At 41.0% G+C, this 20,895-nt stretch overlaps 1 protein-coding gene across 4 annotated transcripts in view; it reads right to left on the reverse strand.

Moving 5' to 3' along the window:
- LOC124150825 (protein spinster homolog 1-like) overlaps nucleotides 1-20,895 on the reverse strand; it is a 44,145-nt gene that overhangs the window by 12,462 nt on the left and 10,788 nt on the right. For 3 of the 4 annotated variants that reach the window (XM_048401214.1, XM_048401212.1, XM_048401213.1), the window contains exons 2-9: nucleotides 15,566-15,745; nucleotides 9,687-9,889; nucleotides 8,330-8,481; nucleotides 7,631-7,697; nucleotides 5,496-5,632; nucleotides 3,262-3,390; nucleotides 1,843-2,038; nucleotides 435-500 (exon numbers count right to left, since the gene is read on the reverse strand). In XM_048401214.1, coding sequence (XP_048257171.1) covers nucleotides 435-500; nucleotides 1,843-2,038; nucleotides 3,262-3,390; nucleotides 5,496-5,632; nucleotides 7,631-7,697; nucleotides 8,330-8,481; nucleotides 9,687-9,889; nucleotides 15,566-15,745 — 1,130 coding nt within the window. Of the gene's footprint in view, nucleotides 1-434; nucleotides 501-1,842; nucleotides 2,039-3,261; nucleotides 3,391-5,495; nucleotides 5,633-7,630; nucleotides 7,698-8,329; nucleotides 8,482-9,686; nucleotides 9,890-15,565; nucleotides 15,746-17,214; nucleotides 17,420-20,895 lie in introns of those variants that run through there. The other variant, XM_048401215.1, reaches the window with a different exon arrangement.

Consider the following 20,895-nt stretch of genomic DNA (forward strand, 5'->3'; position numbering starts at 1 on the left):
GAACAAGGCAGAGTAATAACAAGTACAATCAATTAACATTTTTTCTTATTTTATTTTTTTTCCAATGAATTACATATAGATTTTTTATATTTTTTTATATTGGTTGTTCATTTAAATCAATTGAACAATACACTCACCTGTTGTATATAAAATGCATACAGTGAATTCAATAATCAAAATAATATTTGTTATCATCATGATCATGAAACAGATATTTCTTTCAAATGGGACAATGTATGGATTTGCATGTTGTTCATTTTCTTCAACATCAGTAAGTATTAAATAACATCTTTTGGTATGGCACACCCGAGGATCAAAACCCTGACCAACCGCTCTCTGGGCAGACACTCTATCCACTAGACCACAGGGGTGTCTTGAATCAAATTAGCTGGACTGCCAAGCTGCCCGAGCCAAGTGCCCTTTAAACTACTTACCAATAAAATATCTGTGACAATCGCCCAGTTCATACACAGCATTGTCTCCCCTAGAAATATCAGCACCTGAAAGAACATACAGAAACATTTATGTTGTTGTGGAAATTCCGTGTCATCAGAGGAACATCAGCAAAAAGGTGAGTCAATTGGGCAAATTGTTTCACTGCGACAAGTGAATGGTGGCAGATATATTACAGAGCTCCACGAACTAGCTATCACTGTAAGGAGCTACGACTGGTGGCAGATATAGTATAGAAAGCTCCACGAACTGGCTGATCACTGTAAGGAGCTGTGACTGGTGGGAGATATAGTATAGAGAGCTCCACGAACTAGCTATCACTGTAAGGAGCTGTGACTGGTGGCAGAGATATAGTATAGAGAGCTCCACGAACTAGCTATCACTGTAAGGAGCTACGACTGGTGGCAGAGATATAGTATAGAAAGCTCCACGAACTGGCTGATCACTGTAAGGAGCTGTGACTGGTGGCAGATATAGTATAGAGAGCTCCACGAACTAGCTATCACTGTAAGGAGCTGTGACTGGTGGCAGAGATATAGTATAGAGAGCTCCACGAACTGGCTATCACTGTAAGGAGCTGTGACTGGTGGTAGATATAGTTCAGAGAGCTCCACGAACTGGCTATCACTGTAAGGAGCTGTGACTGGTGGCAGATATAGTATAGAGAGCTTCACGAACTGGCTATCACTGTAAGGAGCTGTGACTGGTGGCAGATATAGTATAGAGAGCTACACGAACTGGCTATCACTGTAAGGAGCTGTGACTGGTGGCAGATATAGTACAGAGAGCTTCACGAACTGGCTATAACTGTAAGGAGCTGTGACTGGTGGTAGATATAGTACAGAGAGCTCCACGAACTGGCTATCACTGTAAGGAGCTGTGACTGGTGGCAGATATAGTATAGAGAGCTACACGAACTGGCTATCACTGTAAGGAGCTGTGACTGGTGGCAGATATAGTACAGAGAGCTTCACGAACTGGCTATAACTGTAAGGAGCTGTGACTGGTGGCAGATATAGTACAGAGAGCTCCACGAACTGGCTATCACTGTAAGGAGCTGTGACTGGTGGCAGATATAGTATAGAGAGCTACACGAACTGGCTATCACTGTAAGGAGCTGTGACTGGTGGCAGAGATATAGTACAGAGAGCTCCACGAACTGGCTATCACTGTAAGGAGCTGTGACTGGTGGCAGATATGGTGTACAGTGGTAGATTTAACTGCTGGCCCGTTAGCCTGTGGCCAGTTAAAATTACAAAGGGCTTACTGAAACGTAACATAGATGGCCCGTCTGGCTAGCAAAAATAGAGAGCACCACGAACCGGCTATCATTGTAAGGAGCTTGATTGCGCAGTGTTCCAAGGGAGATAACTGTAGCTGACTACTCACCCATGTGGCTGGCGTTGAGTAATTGGCCAGGACAAGAGCAAAGAAGAGGAATGGCGCTGATGACAAGAGTCCCAGGGCACAGATCAGGGGATCAGACCGGGGGTTGATCTTCTTGTATCTCCTGGCCGTCTCTGCCCCCAGCGCAACGCCAATGAACCCAGCAGCTACAGTGATGACACCAAATATTTGTGCTACTCTGAAAGAAGAACAGAAATCAATCATACAACGGTGATCAAGATAGGTTAACAGGCGTTCAAAATACCTTGAAAATCTCCTTGGGTTTATCATACATATCATAACTCTGTGGAGACAGAGGGAGGGGAGTGTGTTTGTGTCCTGACTATCAATCATACATTGTAATCCATATACATTTGACCACTGAAGATAATCACAGGTCTTGCTATTGCAGCAGGGCGTGGAGTCATCCCACAGATGACATCCTTACCTTGTCAGCTTGCTGACGGGGTTAACCTCTTTGGTCATGGGAACAAGGCGTCCGACCTCTGATCAGAAGGTTCGTGATTCAAGGACTCGAAAAAATTTTATGGCCGCTATCACAGGTCTTGCTATCAACAAGGGAGAAAGCCCACTTTCGTTTTCATTGTTTCGGGTAAGCAAAATTTATGTTTTTCTGTGGTACAATAAGTGAGTAAAAGATATATCAGGAAAGCACATTCTATTGCAAATATTAATTTTTTAGGGTAAAAGGTGACTATCATAGTCTAACGGGGGCGACTAGCGGGATCGGGCGGTCAGGCTCGCTGACTTGGTTGATGCATGGTATCGTATCCCAATTACCTGGATCGATGCTCATGATATCAATCACTGGATTGTCACGTCTAGACTCAATTATTTACATACCGTCATATAGCTGGAATATTGCTGAGTGCGGCATTAAACAACAAACAAACAAAACTTTTTAGGATCTGTATGGTCTACAAAATGACACTGGTCATAAATAATGTCTTAAATAAAATGGACATTTAGCATCAATAAAAGTGTCTTTTGTTTTCTGTAAAAAATGCAATTTCTTGTGACTAAGGTGTATCATTTCACCCTGGAGTGTAGTGTGCAGTGTTTGAAATAATCTTAAAACCCAACAAGACAGTCGGGCAGGTGACCCATAACTGTTGCCTGCCCATCTTCAAACTTACCTGCACGCATTCAGACACTATAAATATTGAAAACTTGCGAAAAATAAGAGTCAAATCGTGTCTTGAATCATTGAAATAATGCAAACAATTGATTGAGACTCTTCAAGGAGTTATAATATAACTGAATACGTAAGTTGGCTTAAAATTATCTACCCAACAGTCGGCAGGTGGAGGAAAATTTCATGCAGCCCAACAGAAAGGTTACCAGCCACGGGATGGCGGGCAGGCAGTTTATTTCAGACACTGGTAGAGTGGCAGTACTTACTGTGACATGTCAACTGTCTGACTTTGAGATTCTATAGAATCCACCATATATGTCGGGGCCCAGAAGGCCAGAGCTCCCGTCACGAAGGCCACACACGTGAAGCCGCCCGTCGAGAACATAAAACTGGTGCTGAAACATAAGACAAATCAGTATTATCACAGTGTCCTTCTGCATCATAACTGTGTCATAACGCTGGTCAAGTAACAAAAATGGCGCTCTGCGAAACGAACAGTCTCCATTGACGGGTTTAATGAGAAATTTACAGTTTATAACCAAACATTTTCTTGAGAATAATGATAGCGATATTAACTCCATAAATAACCATCTCTCATTATTTTCCCTTGTCAACATGGAACTGATGTAAAAAGGAAGTCAACAGTTTGTTTACGTCCCAGGCACTTACAGTAAAGGGGGACAACTTGTGGGGAGGTAACTCTTGTATGACAATATTTCTGTCAAAGTGTTATGTTCATCATGCTCATATTATGTTTCTCAACTTCAGAAAACTCTGAAACTTCACACTGATGCATATATTAAAAGGCAATTCAGAGTGACCACCTGTTTCATAACTGAGAGTGGGTGTGTTAGTTTGTTCTGAAAAGTATTGCAGTGACTGTAGGCGGAAAGCCCAAAGTGAGACATTTTCCACCGGATCCTGGCATAGGAAAGGGACACAACTGTACAGAAACTTTCAATGCCCCGGCTGCACACAGCTGCAGATTGTTGATGTGGCATAACGCAATATTCACTTACTTAATTTGGACCATAATTAATTATACCTCACTAATGTCAGTTTACATGGTTTAAGTATCTAATACTGCACTTATTACGCATACAAACCACAGTTCATCATCATCATCATCATCATCATCATCATCACCATTTAACTTATTCACAATACACATCTCTTCATTGTATCATACCAATCATCATCATCATCATCATCATCACCATTTAACTTATTCACAATACTTATCTCATCATTGTATCATACCAATCATCATCATCATCACCATCATCATCACCATTTAACTTATTCACAATACACATCTCATCATTGTATCATACCAATCACCATCATCATCATCATCATCATCATCATCATCACCATTTAACTTATTCACAATACACATCTCATCATTGTATCATACCAATCATCATCATCATCACCATCATCATCACCATTTAACTTATTCACAATACACATCTCATCATTGTATCATACCAATCACCATCATCATCATCATCATCATCATCATCATCACCATTTAACTTATTCACAATACTTATCTCATCATTGTATCATACCAATCATCATCATCATCATCACCATCACCATTTAACTTATTCACAATACACATCTCTTCATTGTATCATACCAATCATCATCATCATCATCATCATCATCACCATTTAACTTATTCACAATACTTATCTCATCATTGTATCATACCAATCATCATCATCATCATCATCACCATTTAACTTATTCACAATACACATCTCTTCATTGTATCATACCAATCATCATCATCATCATCATCATCATCACCATTTAACTTATTCACAATACTTATCTCATCATTGTATCATACCAATCATCATCATCATCATCATCATCATCATCATCATCACCATTTAACTTATTCACAATACACATCTCTTCATTGTATCATACGAATCATCATCATCATCATCATCATCATCATCACCATTTAACTTATTCACAATACACATCTCTTCATTGTATCATACCAATCATCATCATCATCATCATCATCATCATCACCATTTAACTTATTCACAATACACATCTCTTCATTGTATCATACCAATCATCATCATCATCATCATCATCATCATCATCATCATCATCACCATTTAACTTATTCACAATACACATCTCTTCATTGTATCATACCAATCTGGCTTCCACAGGAGATATCACTAGGGTGAGATCAAGCGATATCTCCAAGGAGATATCTGAGGAGATATGGCAGCAATGAATTTCATCACATTGTTTTGCACTTATCTCCCTTTCGATAACAAATATATCATAACTTGTCAAGAAAAGTAAACATTTTATCGACTTCTGTTGATATATTTGATATCAAAAGATCAAGAATGAGATACTCCAGTATAATGATAACCTGGCAGCTTTATTGAATATCTTAATTGTAGTATCCTCAAGCATTAATTATGCATGACTGACAAATAGGTAAATATACTCTTACTTTTTTAATAGAGCTTTAATATCCTGCAAAAAGCTTGTGTTGACAAGATGTGTTCCACCCTCAGAGTGGCCTCGTGGTGGTTCCTTGCAGAATATTAGAATCAACACCACACAAAGAGCACCTAGACCTGGTGTAACCTGAAACACAAGGAACACAACACTAGAATCAACACTAGACAGAGCACCTGGACCTGGTGCAACCTGGAACACAACACTAGAATCAACACTAGACAGAGCACCTAGACCTGGTGTAACCTGGAACATAACACCAGAATCAACACCAGACAGAGCACCTGGACCTGGTGCAACCTGGAACACAACACTAGAATCAACACTAGACAGAGCACCTAGACCTGGTGTAACCTGGAACACAACACTAGAATCAACACTAGACAGAGCACCTAGACCTGGTGTAACCTGGAACACAGCACTAGAATCAACACTAGACAGAGCACCTGGACCTGGTGTAACCTGGAACACAAAGAACACAACACTAGAATCAACACTAGACAGAGCACCTGGACCTGGTGTAACCTGAAACATAACACTAGAATCAACACTAGACAGAGCACCTAGACCTGGTGTAACCTGGAACACAGCACTAGAATCAACACTAGACAGAGCACCTGGACCTGGTGTAACCTGGAACACAAAGAACACAACACTAGAATCAACACTAGACAGAGCACCTGGACCTGGTGTAACCTGAAACACAACACTAGAATCAACACTAGACAGAGCACCTAGACCTGGTGTAACCTGGAACATAACACTAGAATCAACACTAGACAGAGCACCTAGACCTGGTGAAACCTGGAACACAACACTAGAATCAACACTAGACAGAGCACCTAGACCTGGTGTAACCTGGAACATAACACTAGAATCAACACTAGACAGAGCACCTAGACCTGGTGTAACCTGGAACATAACATGAGAAACAACACTAGACAGAGCACCTAGACCTGGTGTAACCTGGAACACAGCACTAGAATCAACACTAGACAGAGCACCTGGACCTGGTGTAACCTGGAACACAAAGAACACAACACTAGAATCAACACTAGACAGAGCACCTGGACCTGGTGTAACCTGAAACACAACACTAGAATCAACACTAGACAGAGCACCTAGACCTGGTGTAACCTGGAACACAGCACTAGAATCAACACTAGACAGAGCACCTAGACCTGGTGTAACCTGGAACATAACACTAGAATCAACACTAGACAGAGCACCTAGACCTGGTGTAACCTGGAACATAACACTAGAATCAACACTAGACAGAGCACCTAGACCTGGTGAAACCTGGAACACAACACTAGAATCAACACTAGACAGAGCACCTAGACCTGGTGTAACCTGGAACATAACACTAGAATCAACACTAGACAGAGCACCTAGACCTGGTGTAACCTGGAACATAACATGAGAAACAACACTAGACAGAGCACCTAGACCTGGTGAAACCTGGAACACAACACTAGAATCAACACTAGACAGAGCACCTAGACCTGGTGTAACCTGGAACATAACACTAGAATCAACACTAGACAGAGCACCTAGACCTGGTGTAACCTGGAACACAACACTAGAATCAACACTAGACAGAGCACCTAGAGATGGTGTAACCTGGAACACAACACTAGAATCAACACTAGACAGAGCACCTAGACCTGGTGTAACCTGAAACACAACACTAGAATCAACACTAGACAGAGCACCTAGACCATAACACTAGACAGAGCACCTAGACCTGGTGTAGCCTGAAACATAACACTATAAACAACACTAGACAGAGCACCTAGACCTGGTGTAACCTGACACATAACACTAGAATCAACACTAGACAGAGCACCTAGACCTGGTGTTACTTGGTGCACAAAGAACACAACACTAGAATCAACACTAGACAGAGCACAGAGGCCTGGTTGAACCAGGAACACTAAGAACACAACACTAGAATCAACACTAGACAGACACAGAGTCCTTAGCGCGGGATTGGCTCCTGTTTAACTGGAATCAAAATCTCGGAGGTAGTCTTCAGCTGTCAATATTCAGGAATGACTTACAGTTACATGGTGTAGTTCTGCATATGGAAATTGTTATTGTGAAGGTACAGAAAACAGAACCTACCCGTAGAGCCCACTGCCAGTTGTGCATCGCCTTCGCAACGTAGGACCCCACAATGTAGCCCAGGCCGCTGAAAAACATGGAGTAGGTACAGACATTGGAACAATACTTGAACACTTAGACGAAAATGGCACTAAAATATATTTCCTAATCACAAATCATCTCAAAACTACACACTAAATATTGTGTATATATACATACCATTCAGACAGAGATATTTCATGTAACAAGATGGACATTCCGATTGAATATTTTAGCAAAGTATCAGTTACCTCCCCTTATCGGCTTCTGCAACAGTTAAGTTTTTGAGAGACGGTACATGTAGTTTTCAAGAAAGTAAACATGTTTTAATGCGATGACAGACGTGTGTTGGCTTGTGTCTGAAAAATGACATATTGTGTAACTCTACAAAGAATAAGCTTTTAGAAAATGTATTAAAATATGTACCAGGGATATAATAGTATGCACGTAATCAGTTATTATTAAAAATAATAGCTGCTGCATTTTGTATATGAATTCTTTTAGTTTCGTTTTTCATCAGCATATGCACTGGCACATAATCAATGACAAAACTTCTATTTTGTTTTCACTGTGTTTTTTTGGCTCTGGTCAGACAGTCCAGAAGTGAAGAACTGTTTAAATTTTGACTTCTTCTTCTTCTTCTTATTATTATTATTATGATTGTAACTCTCTTGGGTTTACCTTCCAACTGGAATGGCAAAGTAGAACACCATCAGCATCTTCGTCCTCATGCCTTTGGAGAACAGGTCAGCGATGATGGTGGGGGCGATCGTCGAGTAGCTAGCTTCACCGATACCCACCAGCGCTCGCAGCAACACAAATGCATAGAATGACTGCAAGCATAAGTAGTGGTATGATAAGAACAGTTCCAGTTCAACAGTAAACATTATACAAATAACACTGTCAAGGGCTACCCCAATGATACCTTACAATATGACCACATTTTGTCAAAAATTACACATAACATTAGTAAAATATTAAACAGGTTTTAGTTTGGAAAACATGGTAAAGATAAATAACCATAAAAATATCAGACCTCCAGATAACCTTTTGAGCAATTGAGTTTTTACTCAAAGGTTTCTATTTTAATTGGGTAATCACATTTTTCATTGGGTAACCAATATTTTTTCACTCATCTATTCATCACTCTATTGGGGTTTTCCCAAAATGATCTAACATTTAGAGATTCAAAAAAATAAATATAATATTTTACATGTATATAAGGGCTTGACTCGGAAAGTAAGTTAGCTCGTAATTGTGTTCCAGAAATTAGCCTTGTTGCACACATGCTGAAAAAGCTTCATTGGGTATTTACAAATGCTGTTTTTGTACATTTGCTTATCTGTAGCTCTGAGACGGACTAACCATCACCTGAGTTGACATCAATTTGTGAAACAAGGTCCTATTCCACAAAGTGATCTTAGTACCTTAACCATCATAAGTCAATCTTAAAGTATGGAGTTATGTATGGGCGGCCATTCGGTCAAAAAAATACAAAGTTTATAAAAAGGACAAAAATACGCAATTAAGGTCAAATATTACGAATAAGACGGTGAGTGCATGAGGAATGACGTGATACATTGTGCACCTCGGCATGCAGTTATCATATAAACGGCGGAACAAGCCGATTAAACTCGGAATATTTTACAAATTGCAGCGCCATCTGGCGTTCTTTATTGTCAATGTCCTTTCGTGCTCACTGACGTTCTTTATTGAAAACGTCCTTTCGTGCTCACTGACGTTCTTTATTGAAATGTCCTTTCGTGCTCACTGACGTTCTTAATTGAAAACGTCCTTTCGTACACATTGTTCTTTCTTTTCTTTGGACGTCTTTTCGTAACATTTGACTATTAATATTGTATTTTGACCTTTAGTAGTAACATTTAATTCTTTATTCGTAATATTTGACCTTAATTGCATATTTTTGTCCTTTTTTTAAACTCTGTATTTTTTGACCGAATGGCCGCCCATAGTTATGATCATCTTAGCGCAAAGGTCGCTATGTGCCCCTGCAAACAATGTGACTTCTTCAACTTACATCTTTGCCAATGAAGGATGCAGAGAGTGTGAACACGGACCACATGAAGATGCCAAAGGCCATGATGTACTTCCTGGTGTATCTGTCGCCAAGGTAACCGAATATTGGGGAGAAGATCATGTATGTGCAGATGAAGGATGTCTGAATGAGACCGGCTTGGGAATTACCGATTCCATAGAAATCCTGAAGGGGGAGCAGTACGCCTGGAATAAAGAAAGCTGGGTAAGGACACGGCAGTTAAATACGGCAGAATCATGGCTTGGGAATTACCGATTCCATAGAAACTCTGGAGAGGGAGCAGTATGCCTGGAATAAAGAAAGCTGGGTAAGGACACGGCAGTTAAATACAGCAGAATCATGGCTTGGGGAATTACTGATTCCATTGAAACTCTGGAGAGGGAGCAGTACCCCTGGAATACAAGTAGGCAAAGTGCTGTCGGAAATGCCAGAAAAATGCTTTTTGCCAGTTACAGAAGGACAGAAATATTGAGTAACTACCAATCTACCTACCTGTGGTTTGAAGTATTTTAGTCGCAAGGAGTCCTATCGACAATTTTACAGGAGAAAAATTCGAACGGAAACCGCAAGTTCAGATTTATTGTCTATTGCCTAATGAGTCTCTTAATCATAATAATAATCATAATAATGTAGTCTGTGCGAATACACGGCCAGTGTGAGGTCATCACCTTGGGACAGGTGTTAGGTAATTACCTCTGGCTACAGCCATTTTAATACATGCATGACAATACAAGAATAATTTCTGAATTTATCGTCATTTTACCTGTAAAAGTTCCTTTTAAGGCTACCGGTAATCAGAGTCCATAGGATAGGATATATTAGGTAGATTTGCTCAATTTTGATATACCGTATTTTCTTGAGTATAGTGCACACTTTTTTTTCCAAAAAACACAGCTGTGAAGAAGGGGGTGCGCATTATACACGAAATAATGAGTTTTGATGTTTTTTTCACCATGGAAAGATATTACCATGAGCACGTAGCACAAGCAATACCATGTCAACAAATCCATCCTGACGTATGCAAATTAATCATGTAATTTCACTGTCTGGCTATAAAAAGTGTTTTTGTATATCTGGTCTTACGTATGTAACTTATTACATTAATTTTATTCAAAATTCCTTTTAATGTTGTTTTAATTAATTTCAGCGAAATCGTGTGTGAAGCGATCGGAAGATTGCACAACTCACAATTATTAACAGCAACCATGGTCAGATTACCGCTATTGACGCCTTGAAACGAACATTAGTTGACAGAGAATGGATACATATATCATAAATGCCATACTTTGACTCGTTAAAAGTCATATTTCCTTTTTTCCTAGCCCTATGAATCGTAATAATTAAATGAAGCCAGAAAAACATTTTTCTAGCATATCCAACAGCGCTTTAGGTAATGATACAGCAGTTAAATATAGCAGAATCACAGCTAGATCATGGATTACCATAGCAACTAAGCAAGTGCCTGGATTACCAAATATTCAGATTATTGGTTGAGGGATCCAGGGTCACGTTCTACAAAGCGATCTTAGCACCCCGACCACAATAAGCCTATGTTTAAGTATGGGAGTTACATTCATCTTAGCGCCAAGATCGGTTTGTGGAACCGGCCCTAGAACTGTCAACATTGTTAATGGGTTGAGTGGCTATGTTTCAATTTGACCTCACAACGTAGTGAGATCAGAGTATTTCTAGGTTAAGGATCCATTATGGCAGCAGATTAAAAGGACATACCCTAATCGATAAAGACCAATTAGAACGAGAATGGGGAATATTTCGGCCTTTAATCTTCAACAACTACAGACGGTTGACATATGGACAGCTACTGAGTAAAGCACATGCTTCTAAATTGACCAATCAGTGAAGCTCATGGAGATTGGTCGTGTACTGCCCGTGTCCAGCGTAGAATGTGAGAGGGGATTTTCTAAACAAAACCTCATTAAGATGCGACCGAGATGTAGATTAACGATGGAGACACTGGACAGACTTATGCGTATATTGCTTTGTTGACCAAAATTGACGGATTTCGACTCAACACCGACGATGCGACGCTGGAAAGCTAGACGCAACAGACAGCTTTAAAGTGGAAAGTGTTCCATAGCCAAGTTAGTAAAACCAACATCCCGATAGGTTGAAATTGTAAATATTAGATCTATGTGACGTTGAATTGTTAATATATTGTATGTATATCAAGTATACATGTCATGAAAGTGACACTTGAGTTTATTCTTTTAATCATGCATAAACATCCAGCACCTCAGATATGAGGTGGGTGTGGCCAAATGCAAATGTCTGATTTGCGAAAAAATATTTCCGTATCCCTGGTTTCAAAACTTAAGGAATTCAGTGTTATGAGACATCAAATGTTTTACCTACTCCCTTACCACGCTTACAATTCCTTGACTTCACAATCTATACCCAGTGGGACTTCAACTTCACATGACCCGTGAAGATTCCGGGGTAGAAAAGGTCTTCAGCAACCCATGCTTGCCGTAAAAAGTGATTATACTGTATTTGACGTAATAAGCGCCCAGGGCGCTCTCAAAATTAGAAATGGGGGGCTCTTATTAGAATATTATTTTGGTGGAAAAAACAGAGTTGAAAGATAAATTTTGTGGTTTATGCTGACGGTTTGAACTGTTTATATACGACAGATATATTTTTCCAGAATTTAATTGCCCATAATTAAGGGTGCATATAACACACGAGTGTGTATTATACACGAATAAATAAGTCTTGTGTACATTGATCAATCGGAAGGGGTGCTAATGGCTATGTTCACTTGCCAATATATTAGCAAATATCGCCGTGGGTGCTTATTAGAGCGGGGCGCTTATTACGTCGAATAGGGTACTTGTCGTAAGAGGCGACTTATGGGATTGGGTGGTCAGGCTCGCTTACTTGGTTGATGCATGTCATCGGTCCCAATTGCGTGGATTGATGCTCATGATATCAATCACTGGATTGTCTGGTCCAGATTCGATTACTTACATTTTCATATAGCTGGTATATTGCTGAGTGCGGTGTTAAACAACCAACCAACCAACCAACCAAATCAACTTCACATGATGGCCACCAATGTAATTGCAATACAGTTCATTAAAACTGAACAATGAGCTCCTTCACCACTTCAGTAACTATTACTGTTAAACTATAAATCAAATATCACTGTTACCATGGTTACCACTGATGGCACCAATATCATATCAATCAATTACATTTTTCATCATTTATGCAATGGATTTTCCATATTTTAAAAATTTATGTCTGATATTAAAAGAATAACGTTCAAGAAAAACTGATGTTTATTGACATTCCTCATGTTGCACATATGAATTAAGGGGATCACAACTACGTTGATTAACACCACCCTCAGCATCCCCTGTATCTCCAGGGATTGCATCTCGATAACCTACACTTACCCCTGGATCCATTACGGTAGTTCTCGCAATCTCAAACTAACCGCCCTGGATTTTCATTTACATTTTACCAACCAATCAAATGTCAAGATAAAGTTGAGTGAGTGAGTGAGTGAGTGAGTTGGGTTTAACGCCGCTTTTAACAGTATTCCAGTTATATCACGACGTGTCGGTTTTAATGTGGGAGGAAAGCCCGAAGTGATGCAGGTCTCAGACATTTACCGCTTTTTTTAAACCCGCGAGCACGGGTATGGTGCTGACAAACCTAGAAACATAATCAGGTGAACCAGGATTCAAACCCACAATCATAGGTTTCTGGCGTGCCCAAGGGACGTAACTCTGCACAGCAAATCGTGGCACCTTAGATGACTGGGCCACCCGTGCCCCCTTAAGATAAAGGAAAACAGAAATGAGTAAGGGTGTTGCCACTGCCAGTTTTAATGGACATGAAGACATCCTATCCATCAAAACGTCTTTTTAGTGCTTTCTTTGGCATGTCTGTCAGTTTTTTTATGTTGAATTTCTTGCAAACTCTATAGTAACCAATGGGACTGCCAGTCATGGTGTTAATATCGAGAACCAAAAATTGAGTCTGGTTTGTTACTTGCATTCTGGTTGGTCCATTAGACAAGTAGTATAGCAAATCAAATTTAACGCCACATTTAACAGAATTCCAGTTATATCACGGCATGTCAGCTTAATGTGCGAGGAAAGCCCTAAGTGATGCAGGTCTCAGACGTATTACCACTTTGGTGAAACCCATGAGCACGGGTATGGTGCTGACAAACCTTGAAACATAATCGGGGCGAACCGGTTTTTGACCCATGATCATATGTGTCCAGAGTATCCAAGGGACACAACTCTGTGGAATGAAACTTCAATTGCCAACATTACCCTACCTTCAGAAGATGATAGATAACACATAACATTCTCATTTCTAGAGAACACTGTACACTTTTTCTGAATCCAACAGCCCTAGACAATCTTTTTGTTTTAAGACTAGTCTGGAGGACAAGAGGAAACCTTACTTCACTACTCCTCAAGAGTTTGTGGTTAGGTGAAAGGGAGTTTCACATCGCATTCAAGATTATTACACTTATATAGCGATGTGCATGCACGTGTGTGTGTGTGTATGGCTGTTTGTACTAGTCAAGGCTAACGCTTGTTTTGTACATCTTCCTGAGGCAAGGGAGTTAACTGACCATAAAAGCCCAGTTTCCACCCTTGTAGGCGGGAACTATGAAGTCATATTTTGGCTGGATCAATCAAATTCGATCTGGTTTTAAACTGCTGTGCAGATTTCAGTCGATTGCGGGATTTGCAAAGCATGTGTGCCACCAACTCGGTGTCAACAGATATTTTCCAAATCTTGTCATGTTTTTTAATCAAGGTGCTCACCTGATTGCGTACTTCATACAGCTTTGAGAAAACTCATGCAGAATCAGTCCATAGAAATCAAGCACATACACATAGACCATGTCAGCTCACTACTGCCGAAACACGAAGCGAACGGCTTACTGGTAAGTCTGGTATGTAATTGCTTAAAGTTGTGGTAATAAAGTTATGTCAAACATGTGAATAGATTGGGAAATTATCTGGGAGTACAACGATATCATATTTTCAGTCACAAACCCAAGGGAAATATTTTTTATAAATCTCAGAAAAAATATGAGGGTAGTCAACCACCACAGTCTGAATGGGATTTATAAAGGTGGTGTTCTCCGACGTGTTGTAGGGTCATGTATTGACTGTAGGACCCCATCGCAGCTCTCAGCAGGGTCTTTGAGTGAAATAAGGTTTATCCACTAGTCCTCTGGACTAGCCTTTAGGGCTGGGACGAGTCCAAATTTACTACCCGGGTACCCGATCCCATATTACCCGGCCCTACCGGGTACCCACTGCAGGTCTCAAGAATTGGGAACAAAATGTCTGATTGGGAATTGTTTTATTGCAGCCCTGGCCAAACCTATTTAGATTCTTGTATCAAACAATCAATACACTGAAGTTGACTTCAGTTTTATCTTTACTGAAACATATACCAGCCAAAAGGAATGTGTGCATCGTCAGAAAGAAATGCGAACATTAGCGACTTGTGGTGTAACCAATGAGCTATAGTGAGTTTTTGTCATCAAACAATATATCACGTGACTAACCACGGGTCCGGGTAGTCCTGTGGGTACCCGGGTCCTACTCAGGACCTACCCGACCCGAGTTACCCGTCCCAGCCCTACTAGCCTTATAAACAACAAATTTCCAAGGATGATTAATTTCCCATAACTATACCAAGCAAACTACAGTTTTGTCACAATCTATAACATGAGCGGATGGAACAAGACGAAAAATATATTGAGCTGCTGACACACCTAACCACGCCCCTATGTGTCTCAAGGCTCAATATTGACATTATTCAAGTAACATTTCCTCATTCTTCAACCACTATTTTACCTGATACTGTGTATCTATCCATGTAGTTGAGCAAGTTGATGACAAGCAGCGTCGCTACGGTGATGTAGGATGTCACCCGACTGATTCCACTGCCTGAAGGCTGAACTGCTTCGGTATCAGGAACATTGGCAACGGCGTGTCCATTTTCCTCGTTCTCAACTATCGGCGCTGTGTCCGATTCTGTAATAGGAACGGGCATGTCGTCCATCAATACAGTGTCGTCAAAAGGCGGGACAAAGTTATTCATTTGGGACTTCCAATATTAAGTCATAGTCCTTTAGAAATACTGTGTTTCCGTATCCATAACCAAGCAAGTCATGAGGCAGTGAGGCTTAAACCGGAAGTAAACGAAAGCTAAAGAATAGATATTCCACACAACTATTTCTGGTATAGTGCCGTGACTTCTTCTGATAAAGCATCGAGCGATATTGGGGTAAATTTTTGTTTGAGTTGTGACAATAAACAACTTTCCAGAATGTATTATAATATTTAGATTATGATATGCTGCATGCATGTTTTAATAACGCGCGTTTCATTATCAGAACCTCAATCATTTCCTTGTCACATCAACATGTAATATTTCATTGCAGTAACAGTATTAAAGTACTTTAGTTATAGCTTCTAGCTTTTTGTTATTTCAAGACGCAGTCAGAAATATTCCAGCATTGTACACATATATAATTGATTCTTGGCCAGGTAGTAAAGCTACATTTGGGTGCTCTCATGACTTTATGTCCCACGCTTGGTTACCCTTTCGTCCCGGAAACAAAGTTATCTTCTTGAAAAATATTGATTAACAAAATAAAAAATAAATCCAAATGGAGCCTAGAACAAAACTTGATATGCGTTGAATCAATCTAGACTTGCCAAATCAACCTAGAGTTGAAGTTGGTTTCGTTTTTTAATTAATTCTGTTGGGTCTGGCAGACGCCTTCCGGGTACAATGTTACACGTAATATTCACCAGCCGTATATCACCATGCAAGTCTGCCCCCCAATACCCCTTTAGTCGTATTGTATTGTGATATAATATAAAAAGAAATACATAGCGATGTATTTTATTAGAAACATGCCGGTCGGGATTAAGGATCAATTCTGTGCATCCACCACAAAGGTTTTCGATTGAATAAAATAAGATTTATGTCTTATATTGTTTCCTGTAAATATGAAACCACCATTTAGAACTATAGGTGTTTCTGTAACGTTTCTCGGATGCGGGGGAGAAACATATTTTTGTAGCTTAGTGGCAGAGGGGGTGGGCATAGAAGTGGTGTGTGTGTGTGTGTGTGTGTGTGTGTGTGTGTGTGAGGGGGGGGGGGGGGGGGGGGGGGGAGGAGCGCGTGTGTGTTTTGTGTCTGTGTGCGTATGTGTGTGAGAGAGTGAGGGGGGGGGGGGGGGGAGCGCGCGCGTGTGTGTGTGTGTGTTTTGTGTCTCTGTGTGTGTGTGTGCGTATGTGTGTGTCTGTGTGGTGTGGGAAGAGGGGGTGGGGCGCCTCGCCTTCCCCCAACACCCCTACTCCTCACGGACCTGGAACTACAATAATTTCCTGTTGAAACATAGCACTGATAAGAAGTCGCAAGTTAAAGCGAACACTTATGGTCACCTCAATAATCTTGAAAATTGTTAAATACATGCATCGCACCGACCTACCTGCCACACTACTGTACATTGTTACGGTCAAGTGATAAACACACACGCACTGGTCGATGCAATCCCACTAGTAATATCCATGATCAATCTCCATGATTCACAAAGTCCTTGTTTCGATTTAAAGCCTGAAAACTGCGTTGCGTGGTGCTATGTAGGTTATAGAGACTCGTTGACATCGCGTGAATGCAGTGATAAGACGCGAGCTGATAAATACACAATGACGGAAATTAGTCAACTTTATATATGGGTCATGGTAAGTTCAGTCACAATCAGCTGACATACGTTACACTTACCACACGGTCATGTTACGACATATGCACATTAAAAAAGGAAACGCATTAGTGATTGTAATGTTTGTTTGTTGTTTAACGCCGCACTCAGCAATATTCCAGCTATTTGACGGCGGTCTGTAAATAATCGAGTCTGGACGGGACGATCCAGTTATTGACATCATACATCGATCTACGCATTTGGGATACGATTACATGCACACGCCAAGTCAGTAAACCTGGCCACCCGATCCCGTTAGTCGCCTCTTACGACAAGCATGCATGGATTGCTGAAGACTCGGAATTTTAACCCGGAATCTAACTGATTGGTTGGTTGGTTTGTTGTTTAACGCCGCACTCAGCAATATTCCAGCTATATGACGGCGGTCTGTAAATAATCGGGTCTAGACCAGACAGTCCAGTAATTGATATCATGAGCATCCATCCACGCAATTGGGATTGATGACATGTATCAACCAAGTCAGCAAGCCTGACCACCCGATCCCGTTAGTCACCTTTTACGACAAGCATAGTCGCCTTTTACGGCAAGCATGGGTTGCTGAAGACCTATTCTACCCCGGAATCTTCACGGGTCGGAATCTAACTGAAACACAACAGAGCCAGGGCGGTCGGGTAGCCTAGTGGTTAAAGCGTTCGCTCGTCACGCCGAAGACCCGGGTTCGATTCCCGACATGAGTACAATGTGTGTAGCCCATTTCTTGTGTCCCCCGCCGTGATATTGCTGGAATAATGCTTAAAACGGCGTAAAACCATACTCACAACAGATACACGTCGCCGGGTGATTGCAAGCACTCCGTCCAGCAAAAGACTTAGTGTTCAGTTCTTTTAGTCAATGTGTGTTACTTCCTACAATACCCGTGAAGATTCCGGGGTGGAATAGGTCTTCAGCAACCCATGCTTGCCGTAAAAGGTGACTATGCTTGTCGTAAAAGGCGACTAACGGGATCGGGTGGTCAGGCTCACTGACTTGGTTGATGCATGTCATCGATCCCAATTGCGTGGATCGATGTTCATGATATCAATCACTGGATTGTCTGGTCCAGACTCGATTATTTACAGACCGCCGTCATGCATATAGCTGGAATATTCCTGAGTGCGGCGTAAAACAACAAACCAAACCAAAATTCTTCCTAAAACAAAATCGGGCTGTGCGTTTCTATTTTCTATGAGTATCATAACAGCTGATTCCGATCTGGAAGCACTCTGTCGGTTGACACAGTATGTAACGCACACTCGCGTTACGGAATATCTGTGTCATGTATTGATATTAATGTTGTTTTGTTTGTTGTTTAAATTGACACCACACTCAGTAATATTCCAGCTAAATTACGGCGACCTGAAAATAATCGAGTCTGAACCAGACAATCCAGTGCTTGACTATGAACAACGGTCCACGCTGTAGCGATACGAAGACACTCTGTCAACCATGTCACCACGCCAGACTACCCGATTCATAGTCGCCTCTTACGTTTGAACTTAGCAATATTCCAAATATAGACGCCGGTCTGTAAATAATCGAATCTGGACCGGGCAATGCAGTGATTGACATTATGAGAATCGATCCTTGCGCGTCCGATGGGATGACATGCGTCAACCGAGTCAGCGAGCCTGACCACCCGATCCCGTTAGTCGCCTCTTGCGACAAGCTTTCATTGGGTTGATGAAGATCTTCACAGTTTGTGTATAGCTCAACACAGTGTTACTGTTTGGTCTCCCCTACCGGTATAAAGTTCTAGGTTAGATTTGGTCCCCAGTAGCCTATGCTTATTGCGAGAACATCCCCTGAGGTTGCTTGGGACCTTTTTCAGCCAGGAGTCCCCCGAGGTACTGCTGTATTGAGGCAGTTTCTAAACTTCCATCAGTTGTTTCAAAGTTCTGCTTATGTCAATTAATGGTTCCTATGAGTTCACAGTTTCTAAATGTATTAGTACATTTTAATAACATACACACGAAAAAGCCTTCGACAAGTCACCCACCAAAATACCATTCGAAATGGAAGAAGGTGACATCAGCGTTCAATATTTTACGGCCGCTTCAAGCAATTGATGATTTATGATTCTTGTTTGGCGTTTGTTGTTTTACGCTGCACTCAGCAATATTCCAGCTACATGACGGCGGTCTGTAAATAATTGAGTCTGGACTAGACAATCCAGTGATTTACATCATGAGCATCGATCCACGCAACTGGGATCGATGACATGCATCAACAAGTCAGCGAGCCTGACCACCCGATCCCGTAAGTCGCCTCTTACGACAAGCACAGTCCCCTTTTACGGCAAGCATGGGTTGCTGAAGGCCTATAATGAAACACGCACTCGTCAAATATTTGTGACAGTTTGTACATTATTATAACATGTTTGTTTCTTCTCTTCTTTTTTTTTTGTTAAACGACGATCTCATCACCATTCCAACTAAATGACGGCGGTCTGTAAATAGGTCTCGACCAGACAATCCAGTGATTGATTCATGAAACCAAGTCAGTGAGTCTGACGACCCGCTCCCGTAAGCGTCATGTGAGCGTCTTTATATGGATATATATATAACGGTTTGTTTGATCCAATAACTGTATTACCCTAGTGTGTATATGAGACTGGAGCATCCTCCGCGTGTTTGCGGAGGTGATTGTCTGAAGGGGGTCTAACCCTGTGGGGATTGATTCAGGGTTAGAATTGATTTATGAATGGGAAGGTCAGGCTCGGGGACTTGGTCGATTGCGTTTCAGACACATCATGACTTACTTGTGTATATATCAACTTGCTCTCGTCGCTGAAATAATGCCGATGCCACGTTAAATGTTAACTCACTCACATTATGTACATAGTCTGTCTTACAGACCCTGATACAAATATAAATCAAATACAGCCCATGCAAGTCTAATGTTTGGCAAGTCTAGATTACTGCAGTATCTGAAAATGAAAAGAATCACTGGGCTCCCTTTTATTATATTTTTATTAAGATAACTGAACAACTGGTTTTTTTCTGTACGATATGTTCATTTCAGAGACTAGATGTTAGTCTAATTATGTACAGGCCGCTGTCTTCTATTGGTTGGTTAGTATGTTGTTTAACGCCGCATTCAGCAATATTCCCCAATTGGGATCGATGACATGCATCAAACCAAGTCAGCGAGCCTGACCACCCGACTCCCGTTAGTCGCCTCTTACGACAAGCAAAGTCGCCTCTTATGGCAAGCATGGGTTGCTGAAGACCTATAAAGATACACGCACTCGTCAAATATTTGTGACAGTTTGTACATTATTACAACGTGTTTGTTTCTTTCTTTCTTGTTTTTTTTATTATTGTTAAACGACGATCTCAGCAATAATCCAACTACACGACGGCGGTCTGTAATAATCGAGTCTCGACCAGACAGTCCAGTGATTGATGCATC

Source organism: Haliotis rufescens, unplaced genomic scaffold (genome assembly GCF_023055435.1).
Source record: "Haliotis rufescens isolate VD_foot unplaced genomic scaffold, xgHalRufe1.0.p SCAF_21, whole genome shotgun sequence".
NCBI lineage: Eukaryota > Metazoa > Mollusca > Gastropoda > Lepetellida > Haliotidae > Haliotis > Haliotis rufescens.